This window comes from Dromiciops gliroides, chromosome 1 (assembly GCF_019393635.1).
Source record: "Dromiciops gliroides isolate mDroGli1 chromosome 1, mDroGli1.pri, whole genome shotgun sequence".
Classification (NCBI taxonomy): Eukaryota; Metazoa; Chordata; class Mammalia; order Microbiotheria; family Microbiotheriidae; genus Dromiciops; species Dromiciops gliroides.
This window is the reverse complement of record NC_057861.1, coordinates 189353208-189378293: the sequence shown is the minus strand read 5'-3', so window position 1 is coordinate 189378293 and position 25086 is coordinate 189353208. Positions and strand designations below refer to the sequence as shown.

The 25086-nt window shown below is 37.7% G+C and overlaps 1 protein-coding gene across 1 annotated transcript; it reads left to right on the top strand.

Moving 5' to 3' along the window:
• The first annotated feature begins 2071 nt into the window (after positions 1-2071).
• Positions 2072-23920, top strand: ARMH2 (armadillo like helical domain containing 2). The gene is made up of 2 exons (XM_043981641.1): positions 2072-2315; positions 23499-23920. Exons 1-2 carry the CDS (start codon positions 2072-2074, stop codon positions 23918-23920), a joined length of 666 nt encoding a protein of 221 aa, XP_043837576.1.
• The last annotated feature ends 1166 nt before the right edge of the window (positions 23921-25086 follow it).

Here is a 25086-nt window from a genome sequence, read left to right as displayed (position 1 = left end):
GCGCCACCTAGCTGCCTCCCCAATCACAATATTTTTTTTTTTTTTTAGTGAGGCAATTGGGGTTAAGTGACTTGCCCAGGGTCGCACAGCTAGTAAGTGTTATGTGTCTGAGGCCAGATTTGAACTCAGGTTCTCCTGACTTCAGGGCCAGTGCTCTATCCACTGCGCCACCTAGCTGCCACAATAATTTTTGATTGGTTGATGAAATTTGAACTCCTTTGTTTGGCTTTTAAAGCCCTTTATAACTTAGCCACCACTGGTGCTAACTAAGGGAGTCATATGGTGTTCTAGGTGCACTGCCAAAGAAAATTACTTCATCGGTAATGTGTAGAATGGACTGAAGTGATGATGAAGGACTTAAAGTCAGGGGACCAATCAGGAGGTTGTTTCAATAATCTAGGTGAGAGATGATGAGGGACTGAAATAAGGCTTGGAGAGTGGCAGACAGTGAAGAATTCAGGATAATAATGAGGGTATCAATCTGGGAGACTGGAAGGATAATGATGCCCTCAACAGAAATGGGGGGTCAGCTAGGTGGCACAGTGGATGGAGCTCCAGTGGTAAAGTCATGAGGACCTAAGTTCAAATTCAGCCTCAAGCACTTACTAGCTATGTGACCCTAGACAAGTCACTTAACCCTGGGGGGGGGGGGAGAGAGAGAGAGAGAGAGAGAGATTTGAAGAGGAGAAGAAGATTTGGGTTAAATTTAGATGTATTTGCAAAAAAAAAAAAAACAGTTTAGATGTATTGCTTTTAAGATTCCCCTTAGACATTCATCCAGCTGGAAATACCCAATTATACAATGATACCATTACTAGACCTTTTAGCATTTATATAGTGCCTTGTAAAGAAAAGTGCTTTAAAAATAATATCTGATTTCATATTGCTTTTAGTAGCGATTGTGACAACAGCAACAATAGTTAGCATTAATATTGGATTTTATGGCTTTTAAAGCACTTTATGTGTGTTAACTTTTTTGATCTTCACAACAACTTTTCAAGATGGATGCTACTATTATCCCCATTTTACAGATGAGAAAACTGAGGCAGATGGTTAAGTGGCTTGCCACAGGTCACACAGCCAATAAGTGTCTGAAGCCAGACTGAAAGTCAGGTAGGTCTTCCTGACTATCCACTGTACCACCTACATAATATGGTCATTTTTGTCCCACAATAATCCTGGGTCCTAAAATCACCTTTTGATACATGAGGTGGATGAGGATCAAAGAGATTAAGGGACTTGCTCCATGATCATACTGCTAATAAATGTCAGAAGCAAGATTTGGACCTAACCCTCCAGCACTGAACTTGACCTCAAGTCCGATTCTTTCCTATACACCATGCAGGCTCAGGAATGAGCCTAGTATGTTTCAGAAACAGTGATTAGTTTAATTTGGCTGGAATGGAGCTTTTTATTAGGGTAATGTCGAGTAGGAAACTGGAGTGATAGTTCTGAGCTATATCAAAGAGGGTCTTAAATGTTAGGTGAGGTGTTTATATACTATTATTTTCCCTTTTTTTCCTTTTTTTGGCAGGGCAATGAGGGTTAAGTGACTTGCCCAGGATCACACAACTAGTAAGTGTCAAGTGTCTGAGGCCAGATGTGAACTCAGGTCCTCCTGGATCCAGGGCCGGTGCTTTATCCACTGTGCCTCCTACCTGCCCCCCCCCTCTTATTTATTTTCTTCCAGAGGTAGCTAGGTGATAGTGAATAGAGCTCTGGGCTCTATAATGGAGACAGGAAGACCTAAGTTCAAATCCAACCTCAGATACTTACTAGCTATGTGAGCCTGGACAAGTCCCTTAACCTCCGTTTTTCCTCAACTGTAAAATGGGAATCATAATAACACCTGACAGAGTTGTTGCAAAGATCAAATAAGATTATATCTGTAATGAGCTTAGCACAGTGCCTAACACATAGTAGGTGCTATATAAATGCTTGTTCCCTTCCTTGTCCCCTTATTGGTTTATTCCATTCTACAGTGTTGCTAAGTGATCAACACAGAATTCTTGACCATTAACTGACTTTACTGCTATATATGGTATATATGAAACTAGTCAGCTGCTGACCAATGGCTAAGGAAAAAAATATTTGCCAACGCTGTTTGGAAGTGGTGATTGGCATATTCACAAAGATGTTTTCTGTCTTTAAAAATATTGGCATGCCTAAGGTGAAAGAAAAGAACAGCAATGTAGCTGAAAGCATTTTTCACAAAGAAAAAATCGCAATACTTGGCTATCAGTTGAAGAATAAAACTCTGCCCATTGAGAAGAGAGCTCAAGCTGCCCATAAATTGGGTCTGTTGGCTTTCACAGGTACTGACCAAAAAGCTTATTCTAAAAGATTTGTTCTCATTTTTCTTTATAAACATATCGTAACTGACATGGTCAAATGGATCTGAAAATCTTTCATCAAATACAGTATAAAATGAGGGTGTCTTAAAGTTAGTTTCATAAGACCAGTGGTATAAGTGATATAAATTGTTAATTGGGCACGTTATAAAGTTATCATGACTTTAAAGTGGAGTTTGGTTATAGTGTAGTAATAATTTTGGTTATAACGTTATCCCTTCCATATCATGACTTTCCCCATCAAGATTTCAATATATTGTGGGTCAGCCTAAGAAATCAAATGGAAATTTGGGGGGGAGTTTTGTGGAAGATGCAGACAACACTTGAAGGTAAGCAGACAACACAGAAAAAGTAAAAACTCAGAAATGCATAAAATATGTGTATAATATTGTATAACAGCAAAATTTAATACCATAAATATATACAATTTCTTCTTCTCTGGTATGAAGGGAGGGCCAAAAAATTTTACATGGATTTTCCGGATCTTCAGGGGCGCTGTACCCTTCAACCCCTGCCATGTGGAAGAAATAACTGTAATGTATAATGATTAATGATTCTAGTACTAAAGGACATTAGTTGGGGCATTGTTATTTGGTACTGTGCATTTATGCATCATAGCCTTGTGTTTAATATTCCATTAAACAATGTAACTTCTTTAGCTTTAAAAAAATTGTGTGTGGTACAATATATTGAAAATAATCCTTCATTAAGAGCATGTTGTCATTTTAAATTCCAACCCCTGAAGTTCAATATATTATTTTGCAAATGCATGACTTCTCTGCAAGTAGGTATTTTATAGTCAATTCTTGATTTACCTAGTTCAAAGGGAGCAAGTAACAGGACGGTGATGTGATGTGTGACTGGCTGGAAACCTGGCAACACTGAGGGGAAAAATGGGGGAGAACATTTGTATGATAGAGGAAGAGGAGATAGGGGAAATATTGTCGTAGGAGTATATTATAAGCCTTCTTTCCAGGAGAGAAAATGGATGACTTTCTACCAACCATAAAGCTAAGTTGCCCAAGGGATATAATCGAAATAAAGGACACTGGTAAGAGGTCTCTTTCCACCCAAACCAAAAAAGCTGATATTTTAAAAAATGTTTCCTGCTAACAATTTTATCTTTTTTTTTCTTTTCTTTTTATTTTTTTTTTGGCGTGGCAATGAGGGTTAAGTGACTTGCCCAGGGTGACACAGTTAGTTAAGTGTCAAGTGTCTAAGGCTGAATTTGAACTCAAATTTACTGTACCACCTAGCTGCCCCTAACAATTTTTATCTTTCAGAAGGCAGAAGTATTAAGCGGGAAGATGGTTTATTCTGGATCTAATTCTGGCCATTATCAAAGAACCAAGTGGCAAAGTAGAAATGATGAAAACTTTGGGAAGATATCTTAGTATAATGTTTTTGTATTTAACTCTGGAATTACATATTACTTGGCCTCACTGTAGAGGTAATATACAACTAAGTATCCCCACCTAGTGCCTATTGTACTAACAGACTAGGCAAGATATAAAATAAATAGCATTTAATTAAACCATAAGGAGAAAATAAACAACAGGGAAAAGTCAAGGACTAAAATCCTTCTGAGCTTCCCATGTACAAATGAATACAAATTCTATCAGATTCACTTAAAAATAGGGAAAGGTTCAGGGACTCGCTGCTGAAGAGATGCCCAAGAAAACTCTTACTCTAAGAGACTTCAGGCTTCACTGGATATTTCTGCTGTACCACATCTTCCATAAGCTAACTATTTTTTTTTTATTCTTAGCTCCACTTCCTTTGTAGCAGGGGTTTAAGTTTTCTTTCATTTTCAATCTATTGAGAAGGATTGGAGTGAGAGGAAGAAAAGGGAGATGTTTTTTCTGACTGAAAAAAAACCCTAAAATTATAATAAAAAAAAATTCAATCCCATCTTCTAACTCTCAATTGCGCTTAATTCTAGTGCCTTCCTTCTGTTGATTATTTCCAATTTATCCTGTATATAACTCACTTGCACATAGTTGTTTATATATTCTCTCCTCCTTTGGACTATGATCCCCTTGGGAGCAGGGGTTGTTCTTTAACCTTACTTTGTATCCCCAGTGCTTAACATAGTATCTAGATTATAGTTGTTATTGTTGTTGAGTTGTTTCAGTCATGTCCAACCCTCCAGTACCTTATTCGGGGTTTTCTTGACAGAGATACTGGAGTGGTTGGCCATTTCTTTCTCCAGCTCATTTTATAGATGAAGAACTGAGGCAAAGGGGGTTAAATGACTTGCTCAGGGTTACACAGCTAATAAGTAGATTTGAACTGAAATCCTCTTCACTACATACCCAATACTATTCCACTATGCCACCTAGCTGCTTAGTGTATAGTAGTTCTTTTTTTTTTTTCGGGGCAGTGGGGGTTAAGTGACTTGCCCAGGGTCACACAGCTGGTAAGTGTCAAGTGTCTGAGGCCAGATTTGAACTCAGGTACTCCTGAATCCAGGGCTGGTGCTTTATCCACTGCGCCACCTAGCTGCTACCTATAGTAGTTCTTAATAAATGTTTATTGAGTAACTGGCAATAAGGTACATTCTTGTTAAATGACTTGCCCAGGGTCACACAACCAGTAAGTGTCAAGTGTCTGAGGCTGGATCTGAACTCAGGTCCTTCTGATTCCAGAGCCACTATTCTATCCACTGTGCCACCTAGCTGCCCCAAGGTACATTCTTCTTAAAGAAGTCTTGCGGATTTTACAAGGAAAGTATTCTTTTTTTTAAATAAATAACTTTTGTATCACTTTCATTATCACTCAATATTACTCAAAGAACTATCTCTTATTCACAACTGTTAACCTGGAAATTAAGGAAATAATCAATATAGGAGAAATAAGGTCTTTAATCGGGGCAGAGGAACTATAGCTCATGGTATCACAAAGCTCGGAAGCTAGGAATACCCAAAGATGGGAACAGAGGACAGGATTTTTAATGGGGTAACAGAACAAAAGGGAACCAAAAGATTGCTCCTGAGTGACATATAGCTAATTAATGTAAATGAACCTTTGACAAAAGAAATAATAGGGGCAGCTAGGTGGCACAGTGGATGGAGCACTGGCCCTGGATTCAGGAGGGCCTGAGTTTGAATCCAGCCTCAGACACAACTTTGCAGTTCTCATTCCCTCCTCTTGGTCAAGAGGAATTCCAGAATTCATTGATGACCAAAAATAGTGTTGCGGCATGAAACAGGATTCTCAAGCCATGTCCAGATACCTTGGGACAGCAGTCTACACTGATGTCGTCTGCTTCTTGTTCCTGGTCAGATGAAGTTTAGTATCCCTGGTGTGTCTGGAAGTCCATTTAGGAATTGGAGCCTTCTTTAGATGTGATAAATGGATCCAGCTATCTATCCCTTTCAGCTTTGCGGCAGAGGGGTTGGTCAGCAGGACTTGGTGGGGGCCTTTCCATCTGGGCTGTAAGGAATCCTTGAGCAGGTGCCTTTTCCAATAGACCCAATCTCCAGGTTCCAGCTGTAGGTTAGACTTAATTAGGGTTGAGCCACTAGAAAATGACTGAGAGACAAGATGATTAAGATGATGAAGAGTTTGTGTGAGCCCCTTACAATAGGACAGAAGGGAGGCCTTGATGGAGAGGGAGTCACTTAAGGGAGAAAAGAGGCATAGGACACCCAGAGATTATTTCAAAATATGAAAAAGAGTGTTTACCAAAAGGGGTTTCCCAGGATTCAGAAGAACTAGGGAAGGGCTTTTGGCCATGGTAGAGTCAAATCATCCATAAACTTTCCAAACTGAACCTTAATGATCCCAATGATAAGTTCTACCAAACCTGAGGTTTGGGGGTGGTAAGCACAGTCTAAATGTTGAAGTACTGGCCAGGAAGTAAAGTACCTCAATCAGTGTGAACTTTATTAGGAATTCCCCAAGTGGAAAAATATTTTCTGATAAGCACTTGGCTATAATTGTTACAGTAGCTTTCCTATAAGGGAAAGCTTCTACCCAATGGGAGAACATGCAAACCATAATACAAACTTATAACTAGAAAAAGGTGGAAATTCAATCAAATCAATCTGCCAGATTTGAAGGAAATTTCCTAGGGGAGGTTTTAAGGACTTGCTAGGACATTGTAGATAAATGTCACATGCAAGTCATGTCAATTTTACCGCCAAAATTTGCAGACTAAACTAAGCAGTTTGTCAGGACTCCAGTGACTTAAAGAGTGAAGGTATTCCATCATAGGCCAATGGAAAAAGTTGGGGAGGATTGGGCATCCATTTGACCCATAATAGAGCCCAGAGTTTTTATCCTTTTTACACTCTTCTACTTTTTGCCTGTCTTGGATGGGATTGGACATGGTCCTTTGGACCACAGCAAGCTTTGCTGGGGTCAATATTAAGTTGGAGCCAGATCCAGAGGATGTAATGGATGATAGACTAATAGGGAGTGGGGTTTTCTGAATGGCCTGCTTGGCATGCAGGTCACTAAGGGCATGGGGACAATCTTCATGGGATTTTAACAATCACTGCTGCTAGCAACAAGAGGGAGTCAAGCAATCTCTAGATATGTAGGTCTGCCAGAAGATATCAGGAACCCTTTATATTTCCATAACACCCCCAAATCCCCAACATATTACCTGCTATCCATGTAAAAATATTCATTAGTTTTCCTTTTGCTAATTTGCAAGCTCGAGTCAGGGCTTCAAACTTAGCACCAAAGGGGTCAATGACCTCTTTTGTGGCAGTGATAGCATACCCAGCGTCATTTGAGACAGGAACCATCCATGTACCAGGAATAATCTGGGTTTTCTATCTCAGTTTTGGATAGTAGAGAGATATCTAATCCTTCAAGACAGAGACTAGTGTCAGATGTCCTAAAAACTTAAAACCTGAGAGCAAGATCCTTTATGGCATGGGGTGAGAAACATGGAGTCAGCTTTAGAAAACTGGAGATCCAGGGAGCAAAGGAGTAACTCATCCACATACTGGAGAGGGTGGAGCCCCTAGGAAACTTAAGGTCAGCTAGTTCTGCTTTTAAACTCTGAGGCAGAACAGCCCAACTGTACTGCAGGCCTTCCCAGGTAAAGTTAAAGTACAAAGTAAAAACTGACAAAATTTACAATAAAAGGACCCACTGAAAAAGGCACTAGAGAAATCAAAGGTGAAAAGAGTGGAATCAGGGGGAATTATATTCAGGAGAGTATAAGCATTAGGGACCACAGATGCTCTAGGAATCACAGGAACATTCACTGCTCAGGTCTTGAGCAAGAAAGAGCAATTGCGGGGAGCTAAAAGACCAAAGGATAGGTAGTCCTTAATAAGAAGCCTAATGCTACTAATTGCCTCTGAAAAGAGTGAGATTCAAGGAAGAGGTTTAGAGGGATCCAACTGAATCTGGATTGGAGAGACATTAAGAACCTTTCCAATTTCAGAAGAGTTAAACGCCCATGGGGAGGATGGGACATCTGCCATGGGTGGGGAAGAGCAGATTAAGACAGGAGTTGTCAGGGTATGGGGGAAAATAGAGAGCTTTTCAGAAAGAGGGAGAGCTGGATATCATTGTGGGGAGAGAATTAAATAGAGTTCTATATCTGGTGAAAGTCATGGCCTAGAAGGTGGAGAGGCACATCTTTTTACATTTTCATTAAAAATTAATTGTAGCAGTAATCATATCTTGCAGCAAAAAAAAAAAAAATAGCCAAACCTTATTAAGGTTGGCTCTGATAATTCACACTTTTTCCCTAAAAATACCATTAATATAAATAGAACAACATTTAAAGGTAGATGAATGCTATGGAAGTTTGTAATCCTGGCAATGACATAGAATATTAAGGGAAAGAAAAAGGTTAAAATGACATAAATGTTTTTAACAAAAACACCAGATATTAAAACAAATTACAGTTGAACATCCTATTTTGAAATGAAACTTAAGATCTATCAATTAAAAGTTATTAAACATACAAGGCCATCATAATATTTGAATTGCTAGGGGTATGAAAACTTGAAATATCTGTGAAGCTTGAAGAAAGAAAACAGTAAAAGTTTAACAAAGTCGTTTTTAACTACCATATCATTATTAATGTGTGATTTCAATAGTAACTGCTTAACAGTTATAGAGAAAAGCTATGAAATAGCACCACTGCTAAATGGAAGAAGTTTCTCTGGCATATAAGGGAAACCTCTAGTCTTCAGAATTTTAAAATTTGTTCTTCCTATTAACACCTAGAAGTCAATTATTTTTCCCAGAGTCAAACATTCATTATACCTAGATAGGGAGTATCCCAGAGGGAAAACTTGAACCCAAACTTTGAGACCACCTCTTTGTAAATTCACAGTAATACTGCATTTCTAAGCAAACAGTTTCAAGTATTTGACATTCTTTTAACAGTTGCAATTTATATGCCAATTATAACAATTGACAATTTATAGCCCAAAAGAACACTCATAATGATCAAATATCCATATTACAGATTGACAAGCTAAAGTAACTTGCTTTAAGATCATGCAATTAAATTTCCAGATCCAAATTTTTTAAACTTTTATCTGAATGCAAAATAAACTGTGACTTTAAATCCCACACATCTTATTAGAAGACATATTTCACTTAAAATAAGATGAATAAATTCAGTTACAACTGGAACTATTACCAAATAGTAAAATTCTCAATTTATCTGAAGCCCATCTATAAGCATTTCAATATCAGATTATTATCAATAAACTCATTTTTACCTGGTGATAAACACTGGTGACTTGAGAAGCCAGAAAGTTCCCCAAATTTAAAAAGAACCTGATTTACCTTGATTTTGGGATTCATAAAACCTGCATTTAAACTAATATTGAAGATCAATTCTCAACTAAAGTTTGAACAACTTTCTTAAAAACAGGTAAAAATTAAATCAAGCTATAGTCTAACTGCCTCTGTGTAAATTACCTTTCTGACAATTCTACTTTGAGTGGCAAAGAGGATTGCTAACAGAGTGCAAGATAAAGGACTCAGCTTGAATAGCAAGGGACACACATACACATATAGGATATTTTAACACAAATAGCATTCTACAAAGACAGACACAAAAACAATAATGGTAAATATTCTTGAGATAACTTAGTATGCACAAATTAAGTCCTCCTCTATCCTCAAAGACCTATTAATTTGAGTCAGATCAATTGGTCTTTTTTTTTTTAGAAGTTTTTCTGAGAGACAAAATGTCCTATCAAAAATCCTATTTCCTCCCTTTTTTGTTTAAATGGAGGGTTCAGATTCAGATTCTCGCTTAATTGATTCAAAATGTCATTGAAAAAGGAGAAAGAAAAAAAAGCAAAGTCCCACTCAGGGCCTTTAGCTGGCAGAATCAAGACCAAACTCAAAAAAGAGTGACCCTACTGTGGCCATCAGTGTTGTGGGTCAGACTTGAATTCTGCTAGCACTTACAATCATGTGGTACATGATTTGAAAACAAAACCCGGCAGCCGTCCTTTCCAGGACTTATCGGAGTGGCCACACATGGTCCATAAAAACCTGCAGCCATCCCCTTTTGGGGGACCTGTCAGAACGGACCCATTACAAAAATCATCTATGGACATAACCAGACCCCCGACCAAAGAGCTTTTCGGAACTCAAGCGAAAAGGACGCGAGTTCTGAATTTCAGAGACCCTTACCCAAGCCAGGCCTCCGAATTTGAGTCCAGACTGAAACACAAACGATTGCTGCAGGCGCCAAGCATCCAGAGGTCAAAAACGGTGGCTGGCTGGGCACAGAGTCTTCAAATCCTGGAAAGAACCCTGATATGTTAACCTGGAAATTAAGGAAACAATCAATATAGGAGAAATAAGGTCTTTAATAGGGGCAGAGAAACTATAGCTCGTGGTATCGCAAAGCTCGGAAGCTAGGAATACCCAAAGATGGGAACATAGAACAGGGTTTTTAATGGCGTAACAGAACAAAAGGGAACCAAAAAATTGCTCCAGAGTGTCATATAGCTAATTGATGTAAATGAACCTTTGACAAAAGAAATAGGCGTTACTGACTCTGAATAGAAACTACTTAATGTAGGTGGACCCTTTTTACATAATAACATAAAATCCTGGGAGTAAGGTGGGGGACATTTGGAGGGGATAAGTTGCTTGGGGAAAGGTCCATAAATCCATCAATGCTTGGGGAAAGGTCCATAAGTCTGTCTGGTAATGGGGCAGCTAGGTGGCACAGTGGATAAAGCACCAGCCCTGGATTCAGGAGTACCTGAGTTCAAATATGGGCTCAGACACTTGACACTTACTAGCTGTGTGACCCTGGGCAAGTCACTTAACCCCCATTGCCCCGCTAAAAAATAAAATTTAAAAAAGAGTCTGGAAACGACAAAGACAGTCAGCCCCAGGCAATTTATTTGCCTGGGAAAGAGGGGACTGGGTGGGGAATCAGTTCTCAGTAAATTTTGCAGTTCTCACAACATATTTCAGAGAAATATCATTATATTAGGATGGGCCATAGTGAGATCAATAGGACAATGATCTTCCTTATCTGCTTATTTATTTGATGAAAAGGACTCTATGGAGGCTCAGGGTTGACCTGCCAAACACTATCTACCTTTAGAGAGCTCCTCAAGGTAAATAAGTTCCCAAACCTTCCTATCCAAGCCACATCTTCACAAGCCCCAAGTCCATTTGGCTTCTCATAAAGGAGACTCTGACTCAAAGCCTCCCATAGCTCTAAAAGGTCTCCTTTCAGCTTATGAGACAATTCATTCCAGAAATGTACTATAAAACGATGCACTTTAGGGCAGGGCGGGATATGTGGAGGAGACTTCAAAGGAAGAAACAAAAGCTGCTTGGCCTGAAAGAACCCTGAATGGTTGTGTGGGCTGGGTCTTAGGGGTAGCATATGTCACTTTTGCCTACTTTTTGTATGCCTTCCCCAGGCAGCCAGTATTAGCATTCATTAACTTTCTCTGCTTTGCTCTCCAACATATGAAATTGCCAGGTTAATATGAGCCCTCCTAGATAAAGCATTCCATCAGAGTTAATGTGGGAGGCAGATTAATTGTAGAGGAAATGGCAATGGGAAAAAAAAGTATGCAGCTAGGAAGCCAAGACTATAAATGGGTCTACTTTATATGGGGATCATAGAAAGATAGGATCATAAATTTCTAACTAGAAAGGACCTTAAAGGCTATGCTCAATGCCTTCATTTTACAGATGAGGAAACTGGGGCACAGAGGAGATAAGTGATTTTCCCAAAGTCACACAGGTAGTAAATGACAGAGGACAGTGATGTATCCAATTGATACATCCAAGGCAGAAGTGGGATGACTCTGGGTCTTCTGACTCTAGCACTATGACCTTTTCCACTGTCTTATTGTTAGGCTTGGCCTTACCGATTGAATTCAATTCCATTTCATTTTTAATTCAATAAATATTTATCAGGAACTTGATGCCCTGTGTTGTGCTATGCATAGAGATGACTCATTCCCTTTTTTAAAGGAATTAATCTGATATGGAAGATCTGAGATATATATATATATATATATATATATATATATATATATCTACATATATACGCACAAATAATTACAACTCAAAATAGAATCATAGATTTAGATCTTGAAGGGAACTTTGAAGCCATCAAGTAAATCCACCTCATTTTATAGATGAGGAAACTGAGGCCAAGGGAGTTCAAAAGATTTGCCTGAACAAGGTCATAGGGCTTTAAGTGTTTGAGGAGTGACTTAAATCCAAATCTTCCTGAATTCAAAAAAGTAGGGGTACCGATCATGATTCCAGACAAGGCAATAAGAAAAATAGACATGCTTAAAAGAGATAGGATGGGGGGCAGCTAGGTGGCACAGCGGATAGAGCACCAGCCCTGGATTCAGGAAGACCTGAGTTCAAATCTGGTCTCAGACACTTGACACTTAATAGCTGTGTGACCCTGGGCAAGTCACTTGACCCTCATTGCCCCACAAAAATAATTTAAAAAAAGAAACAAAATTTAAACAAATAAAAAGAGATAGGGTGCAACTAATGGTATAATAGCACATTAGGGCTAAAGCCAGGAAAACCTGAGTTCAAATCTAGCCTCAGACACTTCCTAGCTGTATGACCCTGAGCAAGTGACTTAACCTCTCTTTGCCTCAGATTCCTCAACTGTTAATGGGAAAAATAACAGCACCTACCTTTCGAGGTTGCATGAGAAATTATATGAAACCATATTTGTAAGGATAATTTAGCACAGTACACGACACACGGGAGGCAGTATATAAATGTTTATTCCCTTCACTTTCCCAATCTCATTAGGAGGGAAGGAAGGAAACAGACATTTAGAAAATACTATATTCCAGGTGCTGTTTAGTATCAGGGCTACAAATACAAACAAGAAGAAAGTCAGTCCCTTCCCTCAAGGAGTTTATGTTCTTTCTTTTTGGTGAGATGATTGGAGCTAAGTGACTTGCCCAGGGCCACACAGCCAGTAAGTGTTAAGTGTCTGAGGCTAGATTTGAACTCAGGTCCTCCTGACTCCAAGGCCAGTGCTCTATCCACTGCACCAAGGAGTTTATGTTCTAATGGAGTAAGATAACACATTAGGCGGAGCCAAGATGGCGGAGAGGAAGCAGCAAGCTGCCTGAGCTCTCCTTCTGTTCCCTCAAAACGAACATTAAATCAAGCCTCTGGACGGATTCTGAAACTACAGAACCTGCAAAGAGACAGAGAGACACAGTCCTCCAACCAGAGATAATTTAGAAGACTTCAGGAAAAGGTCGGTCTGACTCGGGCAAAAGGGAGGCCCAGCGCAGGGCAGCAACCCAGCGCCAAGGGGGTCGGGGCAAGTCAGCAGGAGCTGCGGGGCCACAGCCAGACAACTGAGGCTCCCGGAACCTGGTTCAAAAATCTGGTGGCCAAGAAGGACAGTGGAAAAACCTACCTGCACCGGCCGAGAGGGCCACGAACGGCGGGATCAGACGCGGGGGTCTGGCGCCTGGCTGGCCGAGCACAATCAGACAGGAAGTGCAGGGCGGGGGATCTCCACACACCATAAAGGCCTCAGAGTAAAAGCCCGGTCACACAGCACCTATACACCTGCACAAGAAGCCCAAAACAGGGACCCTGGTGCCCCCAGAGCAGACCTCAACTTAAAGAATAAATAAATAGGCTGCAATAATGAGTAAGAAGCAAAAAAGAGCCCTCTCCATTGAGAGCTTCTGTATCAATAGGGAAGAAGCCAACACAAACTCAGATGAGGACAATAGCCTCAAATTGGCTACATCTGAAGCCTCACAAGGGAAGGTGAATTGGTTGCAAGAACAAAAAGCCTTCCTGGAAGAGCTCAAAAAGGATTTTAAAAATCAATTGCAAGAGGTAGAAGAAAAAATGGGGAGAGAAATGAAAGCAAAACAAAAAAACTATGAAAAAAGAATCAGCAGCTTGGAAAAGGAAGCTGAAGAAAACAAAGCCTTAAAAAATTCATTTGGCCAAATGGAAAAAAAGCTGCATAATCTCACTGAAGAAAACAATACCTTAAGAAATTCACTTGGCCAAATGGAAAAAAAGGTGCATAATCTCACTGAAGAAAACAATACCTTAAAAAATTCACTTAGCCAAATGGAAAAAAAGGTGCATAATCTCACTGAAGAAAACAATGCCTTAAAAATTAAAGTGGGACAGTTGGAAGATAAGGAATCCATGAGACACCAAGAATCAGTCAAGCAGAATAAAAAAAAATGAAAAAATAGAAGAAAATGTGAAATACCTCATTGGAAAGACAACTGATCTGGAAAACAGATCAAGGAGAGACAATTTGAGAATCATTGGACTGCCTGAAAGCCATGACCAGAAAAAGAATCTAGATACCATATTCCAGGAAATTATTAAGGAGAACTGCCCTGATATCATAGAATCAGAGGATAAAATCATCATTGAAAGAATCCACCGATCACCTCCTGAAAGAGACCCCAAAAGGAAAACTCCAAGGAATATTGTAGCCAAATTCCAGAGTTATCAGGTGAAGGAGAAAATACTCCAAGCAGCCAGAAAGAAGCAATTTAAATATCATGGAGCCACAGTCAGGATTGCTCAGGACCTGGCAGCTTCAACATTAAAGGACCACAAGGCTTGGAATATGATATTCTGGAAAGCAAAGGAGCTTGGATTGCAGCCGAGAATCTATTACCCAGCAAAAATGTGCATCTTCTTTCAGGGGAAAAGATGGACATTTAATGACATTGGGGACTTTCAATCTTTCCTGGTGAAAAGACCAGAACTGAATAGAAAATTTGATCTCAACATACAAGACTCAAGAGAAGTTTAAAAAGGTAAACAGAGGGGGAAAAAAAAGTTACCCTATTAGGTTAAACTGTTTATATCTCTACACAGGAAGATAATACTCATAACTCTTAAGAACTGTAAATGTATTTGGGCAGAGAGAAGGACTTTATATAGAGGGTATAAATATAAATTGTCTTTGATGTGATGATACAAAAGAATTAAGGGGATAAAAAGGGAGTCTATGGGGAGGAGAGGAAAGGGGAGGTGGAATGGGATGAATTATATCATATGAAGAGGTGGAAAAAAACCTATTACAATAGAGGGAAAGAAAGGAGGGGGGAACATGGTTTCAACCCTATTCTCATTAGATTTGACTCAAAGAGGGAATAACATATACGTTCATTGGGATAAAGAAACTTAACTCATTCTTTAGGGAAACAAAAGGGGAAGGGAAAGGGGGGGACTGATAGAAGGAAGGACAAAAGCAAGGGAGAAAAGGGTAAAGAAAAGAGAGGGGGGTGATAAAAAGGGAGGGCAGATCGGGGGAGGCAGGGGTAAGAAGTAAAACCTCGGTGAGGAGGAATAGGGTGAAAGAGGGGGGGAAAAGTACAAAGGGGGTAAATAGAATGGAGGGGAATAGATAGTCAGTAATAATAACTGTGAATGTGAATGGGATGAACTCTGCTATAAAACGGAAGCGAATTGCAGAGTGGATTAAAAACCAGAACCCTACAATATGCTGTTTACAAGAAACACATTTGAAGCAGAGAGATACACACAGAGTAAAGGTAAAAGGCTGGAGCAGAATATATTATGCCTCAGCTAAAGTAAAAAAGGCAGGGGTAGCAATCCTTATCTCAGACAAAGTTCAGGCAAAAATAGATCTCATTAAAAGAGATAAGGAAGGAAATTACATCTTACTTAAAGGTACTATAGATAATGAAGTAATATCAATATTGAATATGTATGCGCCAAGTGGTATAGCATCCAAGTTCTTAGAGGAGAAGTTAAATGAGTTACAAGAGGAATTAGATAGTAATACTATACTAGTGGGGGATCTGAATCTCCCCCTCTCAGAATTAGATAAATCTAGCCAAAAAATAAATAAGAAAGAAGTGAAAGAGGTGAATAGATTACTAGAAAAGTTAGACATGATAGATGTCTGGAGAAAATTGAATGGGGATAGAAAGGAATATACCTTTTTCTCAGCAGTACATGGCACATTTTCAAAAATTGACCATGTATTAGGGCACAAAAACATCATAGTCAAATGTAGAAAGGCAGAAATAGTAAATGCATCCTTCTCAGATCATGATGCAATAAAAATTACATGTAAGAAAGAGCCAGGGAAAAGTAGAATGAAAATCAATTGGAAACTAAATAATTTCATTCTAAAGAATGAATGGGCCAAACAAGAAATCATAGAAACAATCAATAACTTTATCCAAGAGAATGACAATAATGAGACAACATACCCAAATCTATGGAATGCAGCCAAAGCAGTGCTTAGGGGAAAATTTATAGCTCTAAATGCTTACATGAATAAAAAAGAGAAAGAGGAGATTAATGAATTGGGCATGCAACTTAAAAAGTTAGAAAAAGAACAAATTAGAAATCCCCAATTAGACACTAAATTAGAGATCCTGAAAATTAAAGGAGAAATTAATAAGATTGAAAGCAAAAAAACTATAGAATTAATCAATAAAACTAAGAGCTGGTTTTATGAAAAAACCAATAAAATAGATAAAGTATTGGTTAATTTGATTTAAAAAAAGAAAGAAGAAAACCAAATTACCAGTATCAAAAATGAAAAGGGTGATGTTACCACCAATGAAGTGGAAATTAAAGCAATAATTAGGAAATATTTTGCCCAACTGTATGCCAATAAATTTGACAATCTAAATAAAATGGATGAATATTTACAAAGATACAAACTGCCCAGGTTAACTGAAGAGGAAATAAAATCCTTAAATAAACCCATATTAGAAAAAGAAATTGAACTAGCTATTAATGAACTCCCTAAGAAAAAATCCCCAGGGCCAGATGGGTTTACGGGTGAATTTTACCAAACATTTAAAGAACAATTAATTCCAATATTATACAAATTATTTGGAAAAATAGGTGAAGAAGGAGTTCTACCAAATTCGTTTTATGACACAAATATGGTGGTGATACCAAAACCAGGCAAAGCAAAAACAGAGAAAGAAAATTATAGACCAATCTCCCTAATGAATATTGATGCTAAAATCTTAAATAAGATATTAGCAAGGAGATTACAGCAAGTGATCACCAGGATAATACACTATGACCAGGTGGGATTTATACCAGGAATGCAGGGCTGGTTCAACATTAGGAAAACTATTAACATAATCAACCACATCAATAAGAAAACCAACCAAAATCATATGATTATCTCAATAGATGCAGAGAAAGCTTTTGACAAAGTACAGCACCCATTCCTAATAAAAACACTAGAGAGTTTAGGAATAGGGGGAGCTTTCCTTAGAATAATAAACAGTATCTACCTAAAGCCATCAGCAAGTATTATATGCAATGGAGATAAATTAGAGGCCTTCCCAATAAGATCAGGGGTGAAACAGGGATGTCCATTATCACCCCTATTATTTAATATTGTTCTAGAAATGTTAGCTTTAGCAATCAGAGAAGAGAAGGGAATTAAAGGAATTAGAATAGGCAAGGAGGAAACAAAACTATCACTTTTTGGAGATGATATGATGGTATACTTAAGGAATCCTCGAGAATCAAGTCAAAAATTACTTGAAACAATTAACAACTTTAGCAAAGTAGCAGGATATAAAATAAATCCACATAAATCATCAGCATTTCTATACATGACCAACAAAGTCCAGCAGCAAGAGATAGAAAGAGAAATTCCATTTAAAGTAACAGTAGATAATATAAAATACTTGGGAGTCTACTTGCCAAGACAAACCCAGGAACTCTATGAACACAACTACCAAACACTCTTCACACAAATCAAATCAGATATAAATAATTGGAAAGATATCAATTGCTCATGGATAGGCAGAGCTAATATAGTAAAAATGACAATACTACCTAAATTAATTTACTTATTCAGTGCCATACCAATCAGACTACCTAAAAATTATTTTATACAGCTAGAAAAAATAATAACAAAATTCATCTGGAAAAACAAAAAATCAAGAATATCCAGGGAAATAATGAAAAAAAATTCACAGGAAGGTGGGTTAGCGGTACCAAACCTGGAGCTTTACTATAAAGCGGCAGTCATCAAAACTATCTGGTACTGGCTAAAAAATAGAGTGGTAGATCAATGGAATAGGCTAGGCTCAGGAAATGCAGTAGTAAATGACACTAGTAATGTAGTGTTTGATAAACCCAAAGACTCCAGCTTCTGGAATAGGAACTCAGTATTTGACAAAAACTGCTGGGAAAACTGGAAGATAGTATGGCAGAAATTAGGCATAGACCAACATCTTACACCTTATACTAAAATAAGGTTAAAATGGATACATGATTTAGACATAAGAGGTGATACCATAGGTAAATTAGGAGAGAAAGGAATAGTGTACCTATCAGATCTTTGGAAAGGAAAACAGTTTTTGACCAAACAAGAGATAGAGTATATTATAAAAGGCAAAATGGATGATTTTGATTATATTAAATTAAAAAATTTTTGTACAAACAGAAGCAATGCATCCAAAATTGGAAGGGAGGCAGAAAGCTGGGAAACAATTTTTGAGGCCAGTGCTTCTGATAAAGGCCTCATCTCTAAAATATATAGGGAATTAAATCAAATTTATAAGAATCCAAGTCATTCCCCAATTGAGAAATGGTCAAAGGATATGAACAGGCAGTTTTCTGATGAAGAAACCAAAGCTATCTATTCCCATATGAAAAAATGCTCTAAATCTCTAATGATTAGAGAGATGCAAATTAAAACAACTCTGAGGTACCACCTGACACCTATCAGATTGGCTAAAATGACAAAAAAGGAAGATAATAAATGTTGGAGAGGCTGTGGGAAAATTGGAACACTAATGCATTGTTGGTGGAGCTGTGAGCTGATCCAACCATTCTGGAGAGCAATTTGGAATTATGCCCAAAGGGCAATAAAGCTGTGCATACCCTTTGACCCAGCAATCCCACTTTTAGGTCTTTTGCCCAAAGAAATCATGGAAGGGGGAAAGGGACCCACATGTACAAAAATATTTATAGCTGCTCTTTACGTGGTAGCAAGGAATTGGAAGATGAGGGGGTGCCCATCAATTGGGGAATGGCTGGACAAGTTGTGGTATATGAATACAATGGAATACTATTGTGCTGTAAGAAATGATGAGCAGGAAGAGTTCAGAGAAACCTGGAGGGTCTTACGTGAGCTGATGATGAGTGAGATGAGCAGAACCAGAAGAACATTGTACACAGTATCATCAACATTGAGTGTTGACCTACTGTGATGGACTATATTCTTCTCACCAATGCAATGGTACAGAAGAGTTCCAGGGAACTCATGATAGAAGAGGATCTCCAAATCCAAGAAAAAAAAAAAAGAAAGAAAGAACTGTGGAGTATAGATGCTGATTGAACCATATTATTTCTTTTGTTTTGGGTGCTGTTGGTTTTTTTTTTCTTTCTATTTTGAGGTTTTGCATCACTGCTCTGATTCTTTCTCTTGTAACAGGATTAATGCAGAAATAAGATTAATGTTATTATGTGTATATATATGTGTGTGTATATATATATCTATATCTATATCTATATCTATATGTATAGAGATATATAGATATAACCTATATCAGATTACCTGCTGTCTAGGGGAGGGGGGGGAGGGGGGAGGGAGGGGGGGAGGGAGAAAAATCTGAAATTGTAAAGCATGTATAAACAAAAGTTGAGAACTATCTTTACATGTAATGGAAAAAATAAAATACCTCATACATTAAAAAAAAAGAAAGTAAGGTTGAAACAATAAAAAAAAAAAAGATAACACATTAAAGGGAGATGAAAAGGAAAGGTGTGGGGTAGAGGGAGGAAGGGATGGATGAAGGTACCCTGCATGTGGACATGATACTGAAGTCCAGAAAGTCATGAAAAGGGTCAGGAGGGAAATGAAGCCAGGCTAGTCTGGGCCCCTTCATAAAATGGAGGCTTATGGAATAGTACTATATTCCAGGATGAGGAATGTTCAGGTTCTGAAGGAAGTTGCAAGATACCAGAGCAGCAGAGGCATGATTTTGAGGTCCAGAAAGTCAGGAAATGGGTCAGGGGGAGAATGAAGGCAGGCTGGCTTGGGCCCCTTCACAAAGCATTTTATTCATACTATATAATGAAATAATAACATATTTAATATATATGTCAAGTGGCATAGTATCTAAGTACTTCATGAAAAAGTTAATCAAATTCTAGGAAGAAATAGAAAGCAAGACTATAACAGTTTGGACCCCCTAAAAATGCCTCTTTCAGACTTACAAAAATCTAACAAAAAAAAAAGTAAGAAAGAAGTTAAGGCCCTGGATAAATATTTTTTTTAAGTTAGATATGATAGATCTCTAGTGATTACTAAATTGAACTAAAAAGGAAAATATACATTCACCAGTTTTTCATGAAACTTATAAAAATGGGTCATGTGCTAAGCTAGGTAAATCTTTATGTGCCAATTATGTTCTAGGTGGCACTGTGCATAGGGTGTCAGGCTTAGAGTCAGGAAGAACTGAGTTCAAATCCAGCTTCAGACACTTACTACCTGTATGATGTTGGGCAAAGCACTTAAGTCCTATTTGCCTGTTTCCTCATCTATAAAATGGGGCTAATAATAGCATCTACCTCCCGAGATTGTTGTGAGTATCAAATAAGATAATAATTGCAAAGTTCTTAGCATAATGCTGATTTTTTTTAAATAGGAAAACCAAATTGTTAATATTAAAAACTGAACAAGGAAAATTCACAACAAAGGAAAAGGAAGTAAAAGAGATTAGAAACTATTTTGCCCAATTATACACCAAAAAAGGCAATAAATTTAAATTAAATGCATGAGTATTTACCAAAATATGCTAAATCCAGATTCATAGAACAAGAGAGAAAATTTAAATAACCTAATTTCATAAGCTTGTGTTACAGGAGATAGAGTACTGGGCCCAGAGTCAAGAAGACCTGAGTTCAACTCCAACCTCAGATACTTATTAGCTGTGTGACCATGGGCAAGTCACTTAAACTCAATTTTTTCAACTGTAAAAATGGAGATAAATAAAAGCACCTGCCTTGTCAAGTTGTCAAGTTGTTGTAAGAATCAAATGAGAGAGATAGTTGTTAAAAAAAAAAAAAAGCACTTAGCACAAAGCACTTAGCACAGTGCCTGACACATAGTAGGTACTGAATAAATGCTAAGTCCTTTCATATTTCCTCTCATAAAAAGAAATTAAGCAATAATGGAACTTGCAAAGAAAAAAACCTCAACATTAGATGGATTTACAAATAAATTCCATCAAAAATTCAAAGAAAAATTAATTCCAATATTGCATAAAATGTTTACCAAAATAAGGGAAAAAGGGATCATATACCAAATTCCTTCTATAAAACCAATATCTTCATGATTATTAAGGGGTCCCCTGAATTTGTCTTGCTGAGCTGCCATATGTCCCAGACAACTGTACTCAGAGCATACAAAATGCCCTATGTCAAGGATGAAGCTCCTCCTGAACTGACATAATTTGTTGTACCCCAGGGTGGACTCCCTGTGTGTCCTTGGGAGGCAAGACAGGCATCAGCTGTCTGTGTCTCCCTGGGATACTGCTTGTGCAACTGTGGTCTTCTGAAGAAAAGGAGACCCTCCTATCTTCTTAGTTTAGCAATTTTCAAGGGAAAAGAATGTGGGTTTTGCCATTGCCCTACTCCTCCCTGTGAGGAGTGGTTTTGGTGTCCTACACCTTTGTTGCACTCTTCCCTTTCCCATATTATTCCCCTTCCTTATATTCCCTCCTCCCTTTGTCTTGCTATTATAAAAGTGTAAACTTCTGTAAAAACTGAGAACTAGTTGGGTTCCCATGCATGTTCATTCCTCTTGTAATAAATCTGGTTTTCATATAAATCTCATGATTTTGTGATTACCTGTTGACAATACCCAAACCAAGGAGAGAGATAAAGCAGAAAAAGAAAACTATAGTCCAATAACCCTAATGAATATTGAAATAAAAACATTGAATAAAACATTAACTAAGAGGTTACAGTAATCAATCAATAAACATTTATTAAAAGCCTACTCTGTATTAAGGCACTGTGCTAAGTGCTGGAGATGCAAAAAAGAAGCAAAAGGCAATCCCTGTCCTCATGGAGTTTATAATATCAATATTATAATATAATATTAATGGTGCAGACAATACACACACACACACACACACACACACATGAAGCAAGCTATATACGGAATGTATGGGAAATAATTAATAGAAGAAAGGCACTAGAATTAAGAGGGGTTGCATCAGTAAAAGGTGGGGGGGTTTTATTGGGGTCTTAAAGGAAGCCAAGGAAGTCAGTTGGTAAAACTAAGGAGGGAGAGCATTCCAGACATTGGGGATAGCCAGAGAAAATGCAACATCATACTTAATATTTATACACTATGACCAGGTTGAATTTATATGAAAAATACAGTTTTAATTCAATATTTTAAAATCTACAAGCATATCAGATGATATTAATAATAAAAATAATAAAATCATAAGATTTTATTAATAGATACAGAAAAAGTATTTGACAAAATTACAATAACCATTTATGTTTAAGCCATTAAAAATCATAGGAATGCATGAACAATTCCTTCCTATGGAAAATAGTATCTACTAATGCCAAGAGCTAGAATTATTTGCAATTAACAAATACTCAAAGCCTCTCTAATAAGATCAGGGGTAATATGAGTATGTCTATTGTCACCACCATTATTTGCAATAGTTCTGCTAGCTATAGCAATAAGACAAGAAAAAGAAATCAAGAGAATAAACATAGGGGGCGACTAGGTGGCTCAGTGGATAAAGCACTGGCCCTGGATTCAGGAGTACCTGAGTTCAAATCTGGCCTCAGACACTTGACACTTACTAGCTGTGTGACCCTGGGCAAGTCACTTAACCCCCATTGCCCTGCAAAAAAAACCCAAAAAAAAAACAAACAAAAAAAGAGAATAAACATAAGCAAAGGGGATACAAAATCAATGCTTTTGCATATGACATAGTTTACTTAGAAAGTCAACTAAATGAATTAAAGCAATTTATAACTTCAACAATGTGAAACGATATAAAACAACTGTATAACATCATCTGCCTTTCTATATATTACCAACAAGACCTAACAGGAAAAAGAAAAAAAAAACTAATTCAAAATAACAATGATGATTCTGCCATGTCCTGTCTAATAACATAATAATAACTAATGGTACATGTCATTTCCTACTTTTGTCATTTATCAGTTAACAGAAAGGAAGGGTGTGTATTTTAACCTCGATAATAGGGTACCATCTTTGTTGTGTTTGGCTTTAGATTTGTTGTCTCTTGCTCTGCTTTCTCACGCTGTATCCCTTCATACAAGTCTTCTCATGTTTCTCTTAATTCTTTATATTCCTTATGGTACAGTTCTAATTTATTCCATTAGATTCCATTACCTTTTTCAGCCAGTTTCCAATTTGAATAGAGGTAAACTGAAGAAATCTTCAAGTGCTACTAAATTTACTGACAGTCATCTATTCAACAACCCTACATCTATAAGAGCTATCCAACAACTAAAAGTTTTCTAGGCTTTCATTTTAAAGCACTTAGCCATTGGGAATAGAAGGGGATCCAGCCCTTAGGTGGTTAGAAGAACCTGTTAGGGTAACTAGCTAGTTAATTAAGCAAAAGAAAAAAATTAGAAACACAATTGTTTGTTTTTGTTTTTCAGGAGGACCAATGGCAGCAAAATGGGTGTCCGATTACATGCATGATGTAGTTTCAATCTTGCAGAAAGGCAATATTCCTCCTCATGTTAAGGTCTTGCTACTGGAGAGCATGTCATCTTGGTGCTACATAAACATTGCTGGCCAAAAGAAAATCAAAATCATAAACATTATTCCCCTACTTGTGTCTTTTCTAGAAGAAATGCCTGAGAATCCCCATTCTAAGGAGTCCGAACTGCCTGTTAAATTCTGGTCTTGCTATCTTCTTACTGTCATTATTTGTAACAACATTCCAGCCATTCGAGATCTTGGGGAATATGAACATTTGAAGTATTTACTCCAAATCCTGGCAAGTGAGAATTGGCAGGGATGGCCTGAGAATTTTGCTGAAGTCTTGTTCTTCCTGATGGGGTACCACAGGGATTAGTTAGGCTATTTAAAGGAAACTGGAGTCACAGAAATATAGTTCCCCACCTAGACAATAGTGCTCTTATTCTTGTCTTGTATAATATTGGTGGCAGAGGGAAGTAATAAAAATAGATATAATGTTATTCTTCAGTTTCTTTACTTGTAGAGTTGCAGAAGGTTTTTCAGTTGCTACAATGGCTAGGCAACTGGAAAATGTTGTTGCTAAAAATGTCAGATTATACATCTGCTTTTCCGCTATTTTTCAAAAGGTGTATTGTATTCAAGTCAACAAACATTTTTAGTATTTACTAAATTTAAAGCACTGAGAGAGAACACATATTCAATTACTAACATACACATTCCTCTATATTCTTAGGGAAATCAGTTGGTGAACTGACTACTAATGTGTGTGTATATACACATATATAACTGGTATATATATGTATATGTATATACAATATACCCAAGTATAAAGATGACATACACACATGTAACCACTAGGTGGCATTGCTAATAACCTGAGTCTAGTCACCAAAATGACAAGACTCTGCAAAGTTCCAAATTCACCCTGTTTATCATATGTGCTATCTCAATCCAGAGGGAGGTCCAGGGAGACAAGCTCTCAAAAAGAAGGAGGGGGGTGGGGGGGAAGCATTCTTTAATCACCTATTTGCCAGCCACTGTACTAAGCAATTTACAAATATTTTCTCATTTGATCCTCATAACAACCCTGCAAGTTGTTATTATTTTCCCCAGTTTACAGGTGAGAAAACTGAGGCAGACAGAGGTTAAGTGACTTGTTTAGGATCACATAGCTAGTAAGTGTCTATGGCTGAATTTAAACTCCAGTCCCAGTGCTCTATCCGTGGCATCAGCACTTGTCTCAATGGACAACATTCTATCTCCCAGATAACTTCACTTGCCTAGTGATTGTGTTCATTATTTACATAATGAAAATAGCTGTAAGTCCCAGCCTACCAGAAAATTGTGTCTTCTCCCTGAATCTTCTATCTCTTAACCAAAGCATGTGACCTCCTTTAATTTGTACAAGTACAAATAAATAGGCATCCTTAACTGTAACATCCTTTGCAAAACTTCAACAAAAAATGGAATAAAATCAGAAGATATACCCTATGACTATACAACTCCCTCTTCTCCTGAGTTTAGACAAACTAACTGATAAAC

Bases quoted from the DNA above. Each gene is read 5' to 3' on its own strand.
- ARMH2 (XM_043981641.1), top strand. From the start codon at position 2,072: ATGGCTAAGGAAAAAAATATTTGCCAACGCTGTTTGGAAGTGGTGATT. The intron at 2,316-23,498 runs GTACTGACCAAA...TTTGTTTTTCAG, and splicing joins GGGTCTGTTGGCTTTCACAG to GAGGACCAATGGCAGCAAAA.